This window comes from Otolemur garnettii, unplaced genomic scaffold, assembly GCF_000181295.1.
Source record: "Otolemur garnettii isolate 467f Iridium unplaced genomic scaffold, OtoGar3 scaffold00124, whole genome shotgun sequence".
In the NCBI taxonomy this organism is placed as follows: Eukaryota; Metazoa; Chordata; class Mammalia; order Primates; family Galagidae; genus Otolemur; species Otolemur garnettii.
Window position 1 is genome coordinate 1,164,131 of NW_003852519.1, and position 18,940 is coordinate 1,183,070.

The following is an 18,940-nucleotide window of genomic DNA, read 5'->3' on the forward strand; positions in this document are numbered from 1 at the left end:
TTTTAATAACTCTCCTTCCTTAGTTTTTCCTACAGAATTATAAAATCGCTTGTTACATTATAACATACCACATGTGTGTAGCTGGTCTTTTTTTCTTCCTGCCCTACTTTTAGATGTTCTGGAATCTATCAGCTGGAGAGTACTGATCAAGTGCCTTAGGTTTCTATGCTGTAGGGTACATACACATTAAAGAATGAAGGCTGGCACTGAACTGTTAGCTCCTGCTTCAGTGTTTCACATGAATGACAGAGCATGGACTATCCCTGATCCCACCATTACTTCACTCTGAGCTATGTCCTCGTTTATGTGAGAGCAGCAGGGCCGGTTCCACTGCTGCCTCCTTTGGCAACTTGGACGATACTGTTCCCACCAGTGTACAACTGCAAAGAGAGGCCTTTTCTCATATTTATGTATAAACAGGTACCAGTTTTGATTTTATTTCATCATATTAACATACATGACACATGGCAATGAGAAATGCACAATTTAACCATTCAGTATCTTACCTTACTCCAAAAGAACACTATATTCATATTAGACATTATACAGTCTTTCCACCTAACTTTACAAATGTCCTAAACCATTTTCCAGCATTTCTCACATAGAAGTCTAGTTCTGCTTTTTAAAAATCACCATCTGTATCACCCTAGTAGATACCAGGGGTTCCCTTACCTGCTGAAGGGAACCAGCCACCCACCGGTGGGGTCACCCAGGCAGCTCCAGGGCTCGCCTCTGAGGCTGCCCCTTCAGCACGGCAGTCTTGATTCCAAGAACTGATTATTTGACATTAGTGATCAAGGACTAAATGTTGTAGTGTGTGACTACATCACAGTTAAAGGAAGGAAGGGGACCGCGGCCAAGAGACCCCTAAACGATGCAAACTTCTGCCCAAAGGTCTCCTTAAAACCAAGTGCTCCAATCCTCCTGAAACATACCGAACAATGGAGTTATTTCATTTCTGAAAAAACATTTGACAGATGTGACCAGATTCCAGAAGCGGTGGACTGTTGGTTGCACCTTCAGTGTGTGTGTACACATCACATGAAAAGCTACTGTGCGAAACTTCAGAGTGTCTGATTACATCAAAGATTTAAATGTATATAAAAACTAGCTCAGATCATTTAACAGAAGTTTTTTAGAATGGTGGTAACAAAGTTCTCCTCATGCAGTTTACTCTCTCCTGCCTTCATTTTCCACCCATCAGCGTAGCACATTATTTATACATTACCAGTTATGTCTGTGAAGCTCACATCCTCATGATCAGATCAGTGAGTTTTGAATCATGTCATTCTATGCTGGTTTTAGCAGTCACCATAGGAAACATTAAGTCACATCCTAGTCAAAGAAATGTCCACTTCTCAAACAGAAAAACCTGAGATATGAGTCAGCAACTAGCTACACTTACAGTAAAGAACAATGACAACCCCCCCATCTCCCCCAAAAAGCTGCTGACGTGAATTAAGGCTTCAAAAGAGGACCGTACTGTCACTGATAAAACTCAAGCCAGGAAGTTGAACAGCAGATATGTACCACCCCTCATGTCCTTGCTCTAGTTACCTCCTCGTTGCAGCTGCCAGGACTGATTCCACACAGTGATTGCAGTTGAAGGACTCCGCTTTGATACCTCCCTTCTGCGGGTCATTTCTCAGCACAGCTCAGCTGTGGCTTTCCAATCTACTCACAGTCTTCTCATCTTCCTATACTGTTTTATCCTGAATATTCTTTGCTTACTAAAACCTCTCTCAGTCCTATTAGTAAATCTGAAAGTCTGAGGAAATTATAGAAATACCACCTCACTGCATGCCATTAAGGAAATTAAGTTTCCTGCTTCTCCTCAGCCACTTACACCTTCCTTGGTCTCTCCCCAGTTCTTCTCTCAGTAGTTTCCTATAGAATTCTGCCTTCCTGTTACATTTTTACAAACCATGCAGTGAAACAGAAATGGAAAACACCTACTTTGGCTAAGAACTGGAAGGTGCTGCTGCTTCTCTGCTACCAGCCCAAATAAATTCACATTTGGCTTTAAACCAAGTTCATCTTTATTTAAAGGATTAACAATCCCAAATTCAAACAACTCTTTGATTTATAAAGAGGGAGGTAGATTTGTTTAGCCTCCCAACCTTAGCTTAAATCATTACTCTGCCAGGTTCCTGGCTGTTAAGTTGAATCCTAGATGGTTTCCCTTCGCTTTCTTCATAAAGCTGAAAAGAAAAAGAATTAACTACCTCCATCCAGGCCCAACTGGAATTTTGTGCATAGACAATTTAAATTGGTCTGAAAAGTGTGACTAGCTTACCTATCTATTCCTAATGCCTAGAGAACGGGCTACCAGACATGGCAGTGGTGAGAGCCCTGACGTTCCTGTCTGAGGTACTGGGTTTGTTCTAAAGTAGATCTTGGCATGGCCCCTAATGGTCCGTCCAGCAGAACGATGTGTGTCACTCAGCTGTCAGGAGAGCATGGATTTGTGAGTCAGCTTTGGAAATGATCACTGCTCTTGGATTTACCATTAGGCTCTGTCCCTAACAGGGTCGACCTACCCGACCCACAGCTGGCTCAGTCTCAGCACTAAGGTGCACTAGGGAAGGGGCTGGACAAAGATGAGCATCTGAGATCTCTCTGTAGCACAGCATGAAAATGGTAGGGGATTTTTGTCTTCCAACACCAAATGCACGTGCTTTTGTAAGAACAAGAGCACGTGCAACTCAATGAGTAAAACTGTTTCCTCTGTCTAGGGGCAGTGTAGAGCACCTGCCCCACCACCTCTGTCAAGAGAAATACCAGCTGACCTCTCCAATGCAGATGTTGACAGAGAACAACTGGCTTGATCCATCTTTTGATTTTACACCATAGCTCCATTTTCCAAAAATATATATGTATGTACATATATATATTTCAGATTTACAGGGAATATTTTTTGTGAACAAAAAAACTGTCCATAGAAGTTGCAAGTGCCTTTCCTCTCAGGAGACCTCAATGATTTCCATGCTGCCTGAGAAGCTAGACTGACTGCCCACTTTCCCCAGTTCCTCCCGCGACCTGTTCTCTGACATGATGCTCTCTCCAAATTCCATTTGGCAGCTTCTCCGTTTAAACTGCTTTTCAAAGGGGCTCTCTTCGTGCCAGCTCCGCCTCGAGTCCGCTCGGTCACTTGGCTTCTGCCGCCTGCGCACGGAGTAGACTTGATCGCTGCAGGTGGGCAGCTGGCTGCAGCTGTAGGCAGAATAGCCGGCACTGCCTCCATAGACAGCTGAGGCGGGGTAGAAGTGAGAGGACTCTGCAGCAAAATACCAACTACTGGTCAGGGAAGGGGCGGAGGTCTGGGGCGCCAAGATCTCTGAGTGCCAGCCCTTGAGGCCCAGCCCGGCAGCAGACTTCGTGAGGTGTTGCTGGCTGGCGGAGAGGCCAAAAAGGAAGTTGGTGTGGTGATTGTCCTCCACACTCCCACTTCGGTGCAACGGAGAGAAGAGGGACCTCTGGGTGCCACCACTGCTGCTGGTTCTTACTGAGTGCAGTCGCTTACTCTGGCTATCGGAAGGCCTGGTGGTCTGGGGCTTCTTAGGGATGTTGGCTTCCTCCTTATCTGGGCTGGTTTCAGGACTCTGCTCTGATACTTCCTGAACTGGGGAGAACTGGCATAACTTGTTGGTCCCATCCAGAGTACTGGATGGTTTATAGTATTCCAAACCATCTTCTGATGAAGAAAAACCATGTAAGGATGCTGCCATGCTGGCTCCATATGAAAGTGACTTGATATCTAGCGAGAAGGACCGCTTGAGCTTACTGCTGTCTTCCAGCCCGTCTGAGGACAGGTGGAGCCCATGGAGCGCCTGGACCAGCGGGCTGCCCTCTAACAGTGACGGCTGCACGCCGGGCACGCTGGCAGCATGCACAGGCCCTGGCCCTGCTGCCTCTGAGGTAGCAGAGTCAGCACAGGGTGGACTAAGGGACAGCTCACTTTTCTGTCCACCCTCTGAGACTGCAGGGACAGGTTCATTTGGCTTCTCCAGGTGCAGCAGCTTGAGTTTGCTCTTTGGCCCTGATACTCCAGTCTGGTCCTTAATCTTCTTCTCATAGTCCAGGAGTTGGCCCAGAAAATTGAAGTTTGGAGATATAGTAGGTCTCTTTTCTTTCACAAATCTATCAAGAGAGGAAAAAAAATCCTGTATTTTACAACTATACTGTATCTTAAGAATATTAAGTGGATAATTATTAAACAGACCTACTCAAATACCTTTAGAAGAGGATTGGTTTAAAAGTTCAGGGCTATGCCTCAAGGTGGGGAATATAAAGGGCCTCTCCCTGCATAGGGGGGCTCCACGTGCCTGGATCATGTCAGAGATGGGGAGGCAGGCCCCAAAGCTCTAGAGTTAACCTCCTTATTTTCAAGGATCCAGGGGTTCCAATGTGATTGATAAGAGATGATTCTCTGCCACCATCAAGGATCCCCCCACACACACACACATACACCAATGTCACCATCAGAAGTACAGTACAACCCTCACTCTCCAGCTTCAACTTCCAATATCATCCCCCTCTCTCAAAGTCTCCACAGTCACTTCTCAAGATATTTCACATTTTAAAGAAGATGGTATCAGATAGTCAAAGTATCAAAACACACATTTCCGAGTTCCTTCTTTTTTGTACTCAACATGATACAATAACTAGCGACAAAGTGCTAAGCACTATGTTAATGCACTGAATTAATTCATTTAATCCTCAAAGCTAGCCTGTGTCAGCTGGGGTTAATCATCTCCTTCATGGAGGTATACAAAGTCTGTAAGTAACTTGCTCAAAATCACACAGCTACTTCGTGGTGGCACTGAATTCAAAACCAGGTCTGTCTGATGTCTAGGTCCATTTTTGGAACCATCACATTAAAAAATATTTATCAAGGGATCAAAACTCATACTAGATAGCTTTCATGTTTCACTGGGGAAACACAGTATCTTAGAAATGGTGGACAAATTCTGCAGTAGCCTGGAACCTCCTGAACACTCTTCAGATGACACAAGAGTAAAACTACCCTCAAAATTTGCATTTGAATAAGGGACCAGAAAAACTAAAACTCCATAGAAACCAAGTGACCTGAAGCAAATTAACAAAGCCAGAAATAACTGGCTCAACTACAACAAGGATAAATGTAGGAATTTGAAACCCCCTATATTTACACAATAGTGAGACCTCGGTCTCCTAACTGAATGAATGTAGGGTCCTCATAATGAGACTCTGTAACATGATACAAGGGTGCCTTTTCTTCTGGTTTCCACACGGAGCAGGAGGACCTCAGGGAGAAAAGCTTGAATGGAGGACCCAGCTGCGCCAGTCTCCTACTTCAGACAGGAAGCTGCTAGGGCAACTCATTTCTGCTTTTCAAACTTTGCAATTTAAGGGAAAAAAAAAGTCCAACTGTTAAAACAAGCCTGTTCCATGTGTTTCTATTTCTGCTGCCTTATCACACGAAAATGAACCACTTCTTCCCACCAAGGCGTGCAGAGGGCGCAGACTCACCAGAGACTGGGGGCAAACCTATCAAAGTCAGACACGACAAAATCTGGCCAACTCTACAATGTAGGACATTTTACCCAATGAATGGAGTCTGACGGTTAGTTGGTTTTATACTTGCATGCTTTAGGCTTTTTCCTCAAAGCAATACAAAGCTTGAAGCAGAGCAGAGTTAGAGCATTCTACTGAAAGTTTTCCCCCCTTGTATTTAAATTAGAACAAATCATATTTCTCCATTTAGGGAAAAGAATAAAATCCCATAGAGATATCTGATTGGATTTGTTTTTCCTTTGGGTCACAAAGTAGCTGACAATGAATTGACGCATTAGGGCAGAATTAATGCTAATAATAAAACTGCATTCTTTTCCAATCTTTGCAAGACCATTTAAAAATCCACAGTAACCTGCAGAGAATGTGACTAAAATAATCATAATCTGTTTCAATCTAGTTATCCACCCTCATATCTATTCCTATTTCTGGTCACATGAAAAGCCAATCCCAGAAGACGTGACCTTGTCCTCACCTGTAAGCTTCGTCTAAAGACATGTCCATCCTCTTCATGATGTAGGCGATAGCGATGGTAGCAGAGCGAGAGATCCCAGCTAAGCAGTGCACTAGGACACAGCCATTGGAGGCTTTTGCTTTCTCTGTACAAGTCAAATTCAAGAAATGTCACTACTAACAATTTTGTTCAGCAATAAAATCGTATTTCCAATTACTTACACGGTATCTTTCACCTGAAAAACCTCAAAGCAAATCTCATCCATTTACATCATAGTTATTCTTTCAACAGTCTCTTGAGGAGTTAGGGAAAGATAATTTCCCCACCACTGACAAACAAGACAATTAAGGTCCAAAGTGTTAATAATTTGTTTACTAACTCAAGTTGCCTGACTCTTATTTTAATACTTTTCACTGTGCATGTTTTATTTATTATTAGTATTCTTCAGAGACAAGGCATCAGAGCACAATCATAGCTCGCTACAGCCTCCAACTAGGAGGCTTAAGTGATCTTCCTACTTCAGCTAGGAATACAAGCATGTACCACATTCAATTACATTTTAAATTTTCAGTAGAGATGAGGTCACACTATGTTGCCCAAGCTGGTCTTGAACTCCTGGCCTCCATGGGTCCTTCCACCTTGGCCTCCCCATAACATGGTGGAAGGACTCATGGATACTTTGTTAGAACCAAAGAACCAGGGAAATCCAAACAGTTCTGCTCTATCTCACGTTGAGAGACCTAAAAAGCTTACACATGGAAGTGGATGAAGTTACCCCCACAGATCCAAAGTAACACAAATCAGGAAACAAATTAGTTGTCAGGAAACAACTAATTTTTAAGCTGTACTATGACTGCCTTAATTCTAAATAATCACATGTGTGCTTAGCCATGAAACTGTTGCCACATAATTATTTTTCCCTTTTTATGCCTGGTAAATACTACCAAAAGTTTACCAAACCTTATGTTAAGATTTTTATAATGAACAGATATGCAAGGAATCTGTACTGGCAGCTAAATAATACAAGGTTGCTCAATCTGACTGCCTGTGTTATAAATATTATAGATTTCCAGTGTCTGTGATTTATTCTTCATTCATTATGTATAAAACACGGATTCTGGATGATATATGAATAATCAAGCAGCAAGCAGCCTTCCATCTTGACAGGGAAACCAAACACAGTAAAGCAATAACAGTGAATGAGAAGCCACACTGAACAAAGAACTGAGGGCTGTACAGAGTAACGACATACAAACCTGTGTACATAACGTCTCCTGCCTTGTCCTTCTCCCAGCTCTGTAAGTTAGCCTTGCCCCTTTTGCCATGGTTGCTAAGAAGCTCAAAACTAAGGTTTTCACCCAATTTCAATGGGAAATGGCAATTCAGATTTTCTGTCATATTTATTGTGCCTTCTTCATCCCATATTCCTTGGTTCTTGCCCTGTCATCCTGGTTTAACGTGTAAGTTTGAGAATACGTGTTAATCTCTTATTGTAAGATGCTCTGAATCCTCACTGGAAATAGGCTAGGTTTAAGTACTTTTTTTTCAAGTGCTGACAATACTCCCTCATTATGTTTAATAAATACTTCAAAAACTAGACCTTAAGGACTTAGACAGGCCTTGCTTCTAACATTCCCCCCAAATGATCTAATACTAGGTACATAGCATATACCCAGTTAAAGCTAACTGATACATATTTTAAAACAGCAATATTCGTAAAATATTTGAAAAAGGTTAGTAAGGAAATAAAACAACGACAGTAACATATGTGTTACAAGTTGAGATTATAGTGTTTTCTTTTTTTTTAACTTGGGAAAATTAAGGAGCTTCTGCAGGTTTCTGAATAGAGAACAACCAGAAGGCAGTGATGATGAAAATTGGAAGTAAAAAATGGCAGAATGCCATTATAGAAACTCAGGGATAAAATCTAGATTAAATGAGGGAAGAGACAACTGCAAATCAAAGGGGTGAAGACCCAGGGAGGACGAGAAATCACAATGGCAAAAAACGAGGAAGTAATAACTAAGTAAGGTTACAAAGCTCCTACAAGCTGTAGGGAGAGACAAAAAGAGAAATTTCTCATAATGGTTTTTAAAATATTTATTAAGAGCCAATTATGAGTCAGGTACTTTCCAAGCGTTCAATGCACACACATTTTATTCATTTTAACCCTCACAATTCTTCATCAGGTAGATATACTATCTTCAGTTTCCAGATCAGGAAACTGAGGCACACAGAAGTTTTACGTAACTGCCCAAAACACTTAACTGATAACCAGACAGGCCTCCAATTCAGACAGTTTGGCTCACCTCCCTATAGCACCTCCATGCAGAGTCATGAGTTTGGTGGGTGAGATGGGACAGGAGTCTAAGACACAAGGAGAAGGGAACAGAGCCTGGGAAGCAGCCAGCCGGGCTTGGGGACACCTCATGAGCATCCCACAGCACGATCAGACAATCGTTTTACTTCTGCCTACCTTAACTACAAATAAGAATAGAACTCCATGAAAACCAGAGTCCTTCCAACGAACGCAGAGTTGTGCTGAAATTGAATGTAAATTAACAAAAAGGAAAAAAAACACCTATGTGCCTGTAAGTCATTAAGTGCAAGTACAGGGTACATCTTCCACTTACATACTCTGCCATGACTGACCATGGCTTCAAACACAACGCAAGAGAAGACTTGCAATTACAGAGAAAAAAGGCTGAATTTGAACAGTGGGCTGGAGATTTTGCCTTGAATTATTTGTGAAACATAAAGGCGATGACTCTAGTAAAACAGGACCAAGCAAATGAAATACTGGTAAGTAAAAAATATTTGCAGATATCACAAATAAATTATGGTATGTGTTTGTGTGTAGGTGTTTAACCAAGTTGGAACAATGTCAAGTTCCTTTTTTATGAACAAAAATTAGCATGATGACCTCCGTATCTCCCATAGAAGACGACAGTAAGTTGGGCGCAAAGTTCTTCACATTCTCTATTTTCTGCTAACCCTTCCTAAAGCTTAGACATCGTACAAGGGTATCCAACCTTTTTTCTCTCTGCTGCACATTAGAAAAATGAGAGTTGTCTTGGGCCACATATAAACACTAAGGAAAGCTGAATAGTCGGGGGTAAAGGGGTTAGGCCATGGAGGCTTTTCATGATATTTGATACCACAGATAACCTAAAAAAGTCCTCACAAAATCAGCATGCAGCCTGAAGCCCACAGGCTAGACACCCATAAGTCGACTTAGAAGAATCAGGTTCTCGTCTAGATAGATGCTGAAATCAGAGCCAGATGTCTCAGGATCAATGTGACATGCAGTGAGAACACTGACTACAACTGTTATTTTTTTATGCAGCCTTAAAGAAAGATGGAGACTTTACCTCTTTCTTGTTTACATGGATGGAGCTAGAAGATATTCTTCTTAGCAAAGTTTCTCAAGAATGGAAGAAAAAGTATCCAATGTACTCAGTCCTACTATGAAACTAATTTATAGCTTTCATATGAAAGCCCAATTATAGCCCAAGAATATGGGGGGGGGAGGATGGGTGGAGGTAGGGTGATTGGTGGGACCACACCTATAGTCCATCTTACAAGGGTACATGTGAAACTTACTAAATGTAGAATATAAATGTCTTAACACAATAACTAAGAAAATGAAAAAAAAAAAGGCCAAAAACTGAATGATATATGTCACCAGGACTATATCAAGAAGTACAATGGGGGGGAGAGGTGTTAATTTGGGGAGTTTTGTTAATGATTATTTTAATGCGAATTATCTAGGTCATTTACCTTCACATGTTTCACAGAATTAGTCCAAGATGAAACCCTTGTCAAACTGGAAATCTTGAAAAAGAGAACTATGCTGGAATTACTGGAAACCCCAAAAGCATTATCTAAAAAAATCCTCTTATAGATGAAAATATAGTGATGTGCTTAGTTTACATAGTTCCACTTTTTCTTTTTTAAAGAGCTAAGTTCTCACTTTGTTGCCCAAGCTGGAGGGTGGTGGTGTGATCACAGCTCATTCACTCCTGCTCCTCGGCTCAAGCAATCCTCCTGCCTCAGCCTCCTGAGTTGCTGGAACTATAGGCATGCACCACCATGCCAAGCTAATTTTTTTTTTTTGGTAGACACAGTGTCTTGCTGTGTTGCCCAGTCTGATTTGTAACTCCTTACCTCAAGCAATCCTCCTGTCTTAGCTTTCTGAAGTGCTGGGACTATAGGAGGGAGCCACCATATTTGGTCTACATAATTCCACTTAAAGGAACTCACTCTTTCAATTTTTCATTATAATAACCAATGCCAAATATTTAATTATGGATTAGTGTTCAAACGTATGTGAGTGGGGGAAAGAAACAATAAATATTCCTCATATGGAACACAGACTCACACAACTGGTTATGCTGCTCAAGAACCAGCAGTGTTTTGCCCCTGTTCAGCCCCCGTTCAGCCCCCCTTCCATTAAAAAAACATGTTATGCATACAGCACCAACCTACTATCCTCAGCCATGATCCTTGGCACTAAAATGTCCCAAAGCCTATTTCTCACCTTCTCTCCATCATGAGAGCGACCCACTTCCAAATCTCTTTGGAAGTGCTCTGAACTTTTCTTTAAATAAAAATAAAATGTCCCACCAGCACCCAGAAGTCAGAGATGGTCCAGAACTGAACATGTCCAGGAAGCAAACGAAGCTGACACAGGTCAGATCCTGTCCCCACCACCACGGAGGAGATGGCTAAGTGTGGAGTGTGTGTGCATCAGAATTTTATTAGACCCAATACCACAGAACGTCATTGGCACATGGGCTGACACTTAGCAGTCTTGTGACGTAAAGACTTTAAATGTAATGGGATTTACTTTCACAGGATTTGATTTTTCTCTGGGAAAAACATAGCAGCAAGGTGATAGGGATATTACCAAGTCTTTTATAGGATTTGAAAAAGTGGGAAAGTTTAACTCCAAAAGCTTACCTGATTTTCAGACACTTGCAAATACATCATTACAGGTCCTATATAGCTTAATCTTGAAAAGGTTAAAAGTTAGCTAGAATGGCATCAGGTCTGCCCCTCAGGGACAGCACTGTACATACACCACCAGGACTATTAAATAAGTAACATCATGTGTTGTTTCAGACTCAAAATCTTTAAAATAGCGTCCTTTTCCCTAATGAAAAAAGAAGGGTAGGAACAAGGACACCCTTACATGAGACAATAACCCAGAGAACCTATATTATTTGAGCTACTTACCGATGAAATCTACTGATTCGTCCAACCATGGCAAAATTTTCTCACAAAAGCTATCATTGACAGGCACTCGCAGGAAATGAGACTCGGGGATAAAGTCTGGCTTTGGACAGGTACTGCTGGCATTTAGCACATAACAAATCCCATTCTGTTGCATGAGCTCCTGTGGAGAGACCGACCAATTAAAGCAACTAATAATATGCTAACATGATTACTTTGAAAGAGTAAAGTTTAATGTCATGATAAAAACAACCAGTTTCCTTAAAATAGAGTTCATTCTCATCAGTGAAGTCCTAAAACCCAGCAGAATGACAGCTAGGAACGTAAGCATAGACCAAAAAAATTTTAAGGGCAAAAAAGGATATTTATAATCATATGCTTAATATTAAGATCATATATTGTTAATATAGACAACTCTATTATCCTCATTTCTAGAGAGAGGAGTGAAATGAAGAATGAAAAAAGAAAACCAACAGTTTATACGATTTTATGTGCACTCACAACAAGAACATTTTCTTCCCACATTGAACACAGTGCTTATTCTCTATGATACAATCCTAGGCATTCTTCTCACTCTAAATACTCTCTTTGAAGGCTGCGTCTATTTCCATAGCTTTAATTATCAGCTCTACATGCTTGACAGGCGTGTGTGTGTGTTTCTCCTGTTAAATTTCCAACCATATTTCCAACTACTTACTGGATATTAGAATATTTCACAAGCTTTTCAAATTCTAACTGCCAGAAACTAAACGCATTATCTTTCTCCTTTTTCTGCCCCAAACGCCTGTTTCCTCTCTAATCCTAAAATTAGTTTCTGGCCAGTTGAGCTAGAAAATAAGACCACGTCGCTCCTGTTTCTTTTTCATGATCCCCATCCAAATGATCAACAAATCCTTTTGGAATTACCTCTTGCATTTTTCCTCTTTCTCTGTTCCCATTCACCGCTCAGCAGTCAATCCTTACCAAGATAACTAAAGAAATCACCACGGATCTCTTAAAGTCTGCAGTGGTTTTCTCTCCAAACTATATTCTGGACAACTAGGAGTCTATCTTTCTTTCCTTTTTTGTTTAAGAGATGGGGTCTCACTCTGTCACCCAGGCTGGAGCACAATGGTATGATCATGGCTCAAGGAAGCCTTGAATTCTTATGCTCAAATGATCCTCCTGCCCTAGCCTCCTGAGTAGCTGGGATGACAGGTATACTTGGCTAAGTTTAAAAAAAAAGATTTTGTGTGTGGATACACTGTCTTCCTACGTTGCCCATGCTGGTCTCAAATTCCTGTGCTCAAGGGATCTCCCTGCCTCAGCCTCCAAAGTGCCAGAATTACAGGCACAAGTCATTGAACGCTTAGTCGTCTTTCTTATAATTAAACATGGGCTAAGTGCTTTATTCATACTCTTTTAATCTTCCTTACTGGTCCTGTCTTATACTACAGACCGACACACACCCCCCACCCCATCACAGGTCTACCCATCACCCTCTGTGTTTTTATTCACACCTTTCCTGTGCTCAGAAGGCCCAGAATTTCCTCCCGATGACTCTCCCCGCTTTCCTACTTCAACCTTATCTGTTAATTCTTTCTCACTGATGTATAACCAACCAGTTCTGTCCTTCCACGGTACTTTTAACACCATTAGTAAAGCACCTAGCATAGTATGTTATCATAAACAGATAATTCTTATCTCGCCTGTTAAATAATGAAGTAACCAGTGAGGTATTAGACTGAGTCTTGCCTGTTTTTCCACCTTTCGCACCAGGCACATAGTTGCACTCACCAAGAGTCTGTTCACCTGACATCCCGTCTCCCAGCAGCCGGGCAGGCCCACACCACTCTGCTGCATTTAGTCATCCTGTTGCTGCCCCTCAGGATGTGTTCCAAGCCTGGCATAATTCTCTGATCCTACGCAACCTTGGTCGTTTCTTCCTGACTTAGAATACTACCTTTCCTACAAATCTTTTCCACCTACCTGAAAGACAATTATTAATTTTCTTCCTATTTTACCCTGTTGAATTATGCCAGTTCCCTAACCTCTTCATTTACCAATAAATACATTCTGCTTTACATAAAATGTGGACATAAAGTATAAATCCAGATAGCGCACGCAACCCTCTCTGATCTCTGAGATGACAATGTCAAGAAACAAACTTTTGGAACTAGGTGGGCTTCTTAAATTGACCAAGTCCCTTGGGCCATGCTGGGGCCCAAATGTTTCTGATGGTCTTAGTTGTTTCTATTAGATGAATAATCAAGCTATGAAGATCTTTTTTTTTTTTTGAGAGAGAGAGACTCAAGCTGTTGCCCTGCGTAGAGTGCTATGCTGTCACTGCTCACAGCAACCTCAAACTCTTGGGATCAAGCGATCCTCTTGCCTCAGCCTCCCAAGTAGCTGGGACTACAAGCGCCCGCCACAAGGCCCAGCTATTATTTGGTTATAGTTGTCATCATTGTCATTTGGCAGGCCTGGGCTAGATTTGAACTGCCAGCCTCGGTGTATGTGGCTGGTGCCTTAGCCACTTGAGCTACAGGTGCTGAGCAGGTCATGTCCTTCAAACTTTTGCACATGTGGCAAAAGTGACATCTGTTCTTCTCTGGGTGAACCAAAGCTACACTGAGTTTTATTTAGTACCAGCTGATGAACCACAGAGCACAGAAACTGGTTCAGGATCTCCCAGGTAAGAAAAGAAGTGGGCCATGGGTGTTTAAGCAGCCTTTGAGGCCACTGTCACCAATGGTTCTTAAAGAAAGACGCCATATTAATTTTTTTCTCCTTTCCACCATTACTACAGATTCATTAAATTAAAAAGTAAAGGGAAATGGTAAATCCCTTCCCATCCAATTCAAAATGAAGATACCATAGAGGTTTCTGAAAAAAGGGGGGAAAGAGAAAGGTGTTATCTACTACAGTATATACAACCAAAAGATAATAGGCGATTCTCAATAAAGACAAGTTACAAATTACAAGTCAATAATGACTGTCAAATCTGATTTTCCATGGAAAAGAATATAACAGTGTACCCTTCTGACAAACAGCCTAATAACCTACATTTTATAGAAACTGACAACAATTTAATCAACCAATATTGAGTAAAAAAAAAAAAAATACTGAGTGCCTTTGTTAGAGGTCTATTAATAAATAATATAATGACACATGGTACATATTAAGAAAATAGTATCTAACATTTAACAAATGCTTACTATGAGCTAGATGCGATCATTTAAATGGATTATTTCATTTAATCCTTCTAACCACCCTTTCATGTTCCATTATTATCCTCACTTTACAGATGAGGGAAACGTGGTAATGTGTTTCCAAAGTCCCAGAGCTACCAAGTGGTAGAGTTAATTTAACATTCAAAGCCAAACATACTCATCTCCAGAATCTACCCTCTTCATTATATTTTACTAAAGTTCCTTCAAAAGCAAATTAGACAAAAACTATAGCCTACATAAATGTATCTTTAAAACTTAATGAAGTATTAGGTGTAAAGCTTTAATTTAATTCTTTTGGCCCTCTTAAGCTCTAACGTACTAAAGGGCAAAAGAGCAGTATTCTGGTCATGGACAGCTCTGAGGAGACTCTGGGTGTGACTCAGGCTGCTGCACGGTTATTTGAGAGGAGATGTAATCAGGTTACATATTTTGCCCTCTTTTTTCCTCTTATTACCACCTTGATGGCAGTCACAGGCGTTACAGTGCTAGTTTTATGCCATGTTTACATTGGTGTTGTCTTCTGTATGTTGACAATTGGACAGGCAAGTTCACTGTCCACATGCCACTCACCAAATCACAACAGAAGTGTTATGGCCAGGTAGCAGTTCATAAAACATGAAAAAAACACAGCTCTAAACTGATTTAAGAAACATCAATAATCCAAGCTTACTATGCTGTTTATATCATAAAAATAATCTTCAACTTATAAAACCATGTATCTTAAAAGACGCATTTAAGGGCGGTGCCTGTGGCTCAAGGTGTAGGGCGCCGTCCCCATATGTTGGGGGTGGCAGGTTCAAGCCCGGCCCCGGCCAAAACTGCAAAAATAAATAAATAAATAAAATGAAGAATTAAAAAAAAAAAAGACGCATTTAAATAGTTGCTTTATTTCAGATATTTCAGTCTGACAAAAAGATATTAATATGGTCTTTTGAATAATATTACCCATTATTTGTAGAATAAAACATTTTACATATAAAATGAAAAGAAAAAAATTGAATAATTTTGATGGCAAATATAACTTTATACAAATTTTAGCTTAAAAGATCTTTTTATTAACATCTATTACCCAGATGCTACCTGAAATTCTTTTTGGAACACAATGTGACTTGATAAATAAAACAAAGATAAATTTTTAAAACAAAAAACAATAAAAGCAAACAAAAATACTAAAAGATCACTATGTAGAATTTAAATATAATTTGGCTGTCCAAATTAAATATCATAAGTAAGTGCCTTATCTGGATTGGTAGTTACTACATCAGTAAAAAAAGTCACGTCAGAGGAAGAAATCATTAAACGTGATACATAAGTACTTGAAACATTATTTTAATTTAAAACAAATAAATGAACATGAATTCCCCAGTTTCCAAGGCAGGATCATGGTGTTTTCTTTTCCAGGTTAGCTGGCTGGAATTTTTAAGCAAATTACACTCAAATGGTTCTACCACTTATAATTTCCATTTTTTTAAAGAAGAAAACGTATGAAACAATATCAGTACTGATGCTTTCTAGATTATGATTATCCCCCAAATATGTTACAGTTGTCTTATTCCCACCTAATCTGACAGAAAAAAAAAAAAATTATAAAGCAGTCTGTCTTCCCTGAATCCTTACAGAACATTTAACTGAGGTCATTGACAAACAACTCTCTTCTCTCACTCCTATTTCATCCGTGTATGGAATATTTTAATTAACAGACATAATTATAATAACAAGTACACTGGCCTAAACAGGTTCAAGAATAAGCACGCCTGATTCCTGGTAAGTACACTATCCAAACAGTGGGGGCCGATGTGCCACGGCGAGAGCCTGCTGCCAGCCATGCACATGGAAAACGGAGGCTGCCAATCTCTGATGTCAATTAAGGAAGTTTCTGAATGTTCATGTAACTATTCTATTAGCTTGCTCTCTTGGTTATTTTTTCTTGTTATACTTTTTATGAATGTAGATACAAATGGCTGAGAGGGCATCTGACTGCTTTTTGTTGCTGGTCTCAAACTCCTGGGCTCAAGAGAGCTTCATCCCTCAGGCCAGTTTTTAATGTTAGAACTGAGATAGAACTAGAATTGTGAAGAATGAGTCTATTTAATGGAAGAACGATTGCTTTTATTCACAGACTGACGTCAATGACTTCCTTGAGGTATGTATATAATCCACTCAGTTTTTTTTATCATGTTATAAAAATATAAATGAGTATTTATTCTGTCCCATAATTAAACATCATTATCTTTAGAAACTTCCAAAGAGCAATCATCTTTTACTGTGGAATATTCAGCTCAACTCCATGCTACGTCTGCTAATAAACACATTCTACTGATAAGATAATAATCCTTCTCTGGCCTTCTAATATCTTTCACACACTTTGGCCTGGCAGTTCTTTGAACTCCTCACTTAAGCCTCTCATTCCTTCATTCCTGTTAGATCCAGCCTGGTCTCTACCACTACTAACAACCACAAACCCTCCAAAACGTCAGTGTCTGTGCAGCCCTTTCTTGGACTATTTCTCCTCTCTCCAGCTCGCTCTCTCTTGTCCCACCACACCAGCGATCCTTCAGCCCCTCTAGCACCTACAATCTGATGGTTCTACTCACTTTTCTGTCCTTCATCCCCAATATCTGTCTTCTTTCTTTGCCCAACTTAAACTCTATGGTCAAATCATTGCAAGCAATGCCTTTGCTTGTGCTCTTGACTCCCTCGCCCCCTCTCTGTCACTTTTTACACTCACTTGGCAGGATGACAACCTTAGTTAAATCTCATTCTCCATCTAGTCTCCACTTGTACCCCAGAAGCTGAACATGGCCAAAGAAAACCCCTCAGCGATGCTAATGTTACCTGATCTCACTTTCAACTCATGCTCCTCATGCTATATTTCCCTAGTCTGTTCACTTTCTCTTTCTCTCTTCCACCATTTCCCTTACTCTTCAAACTTCCTCCCCTATACATCCCCACTCATCCTCACGCTCAGCTGAAGCATGATCTTGTTTCCACATTGCAGAAATGGAAACAATCCGAAGCAAAATTTTTTTTTTTTTTTTTTTTTTTGCAGTTTTTGGCTGAGGCTGGGTTTGAACCTGCCACCTTCGGCACGTGGGGCCAGTGCCCTACTCCTTTGAGTCACAGGTGCCACTCCCAGAAGCAAATTTTGACAGACTTCCACCCCGACCTTTACCCATCAACCACACATGTCCCTATACACTCTACCTTCTCACCTTTTATGATGGATGAACAGTCCATGTTCCTAAATCCCTCTACTTGCTCAATAAATCCCGTCTGCTCTTACTCCAGGATACAGCTCTGGCTCTTCTCCCTCACTCCCACTTCGACTTCCCACTTTACTGGGTCATTCCTTCTGCCCTCAAACAAACACTATTTCTCCCATCTTAAAAATATCTTCTCTCATTCTCCACTTCTCCGTCCCACTACTGCCCCCATGTCTTTGTTTTACTACCAGAATTCCTTGAAAGAGCTGCTTAGAGTTGCTCTCTTCAATTCCTCCTCTCCTTACCTACTGAAGCCATACCCTGCAGGCCCCCAACACTCTACCAATACTGCCCATGGATCACCAGGGATGGTCACATTGCTAAATCCAATGGCCAAGGTTTTGTCTTCATCTTTCCTGACTTAGGGCACCACTTGGCACCCTCAATTACTCCTTCCTCCTGGAAAACACTTTGTTGACTTGCCTCCTGGACTACTGTAATCTTTCGATTTCCTTCCTTAATATTTAGCTATACCTTCAAATTATAACCAGAATCTCACCATTCCTACCAGCTTGATTCTGCCCCACTACAACGTAGCCTCCTAACTGGCCGCCTTGCTTTTCACCCTGTAAGAAATTCAGCCTATTTGCAACATAGGAAGTCAAGTGATCCTAATAAATAGTCAGACTGTGTTACTCCTTTGCTCAGAACTTTCCAACGGCCCCTGTTTTTCTGAGTAAAAACCATGTCTTTCCAAGGCCCATCTTGTTAAAGTCTTGATCTACTCCCATTTTCTCTTTGAACCACCACACTCCCCATGCCCAGTCTGCTCTGTCCACACTGGCGGCTTCCCTCCTCCTCTATCGTCCCTGGTGTGCTACATGTAGCCTTTGCCCCTGGCAGCTTCTTCTGCCTGTCCTGCTGTTCCTCCAGAGAGTCAAATGGTTCACTTTTTGACCTCTTCCCATGTTTGTTCTGATGTCTCTATCTCAATGAGGCCTATCTTGACCACCACATTTAACTACAACCCATGTCCCCCATAGGTACTCGCTGGTCCTCTTAGCCTGTCTACATCACTATATAATTCACCTACTTTATGCTTACTATCAAGTTTCTTTCTTGTAGAATGTACGCTCACGAAAGCAAAAATTGTTGTCTCATTTACTGATATATCCCCAGCTCCCTAAACACTGTCTGGCGTACTACAGAAACTCAGTATTTGTTGAATGAATACATGCATGAACCATTATTTCTCAAAGTTTTTTTTTTTTTTTTTTTTTTTT

General features: G+C 40.9%; 1 protein-coding gene across 2 annotated transcripts in view; it reads right to left on the reverse strand.

The window, feature by feature from the left end:
- Positions 1-624: 624 nt before the first annotated feature.
- DUSP16 (dual specificity phosphatase 16) overlaps positions 625-18,940 on the reverse strand; it is an 86,564-nt gene continuing 68,248 nt past the window's right edge. For both annotated transcript variants that reach the window (XM_003797774.3, XM_023517900.1), the window contains exons 5-7: positions 11,246-11,405; positions 6,029-6,152; positions 625-4,140 (exon numbers count right to left, since the gene is read on the reverse strand). In XM_003797774.3, the coding sequence (XP_003797822.1) occupies positions 2,964-4,140; positions 6,029-6,152; positions 11,246-11,405 (1,461 nt within the window). In that variant the 3' untranslated portion in view covers positions 625-2,963. The remainder of the gene's footprint in view (positions 4,141-6,028; positions 6,153-11,245; positions 11,406-18,940) is intronic.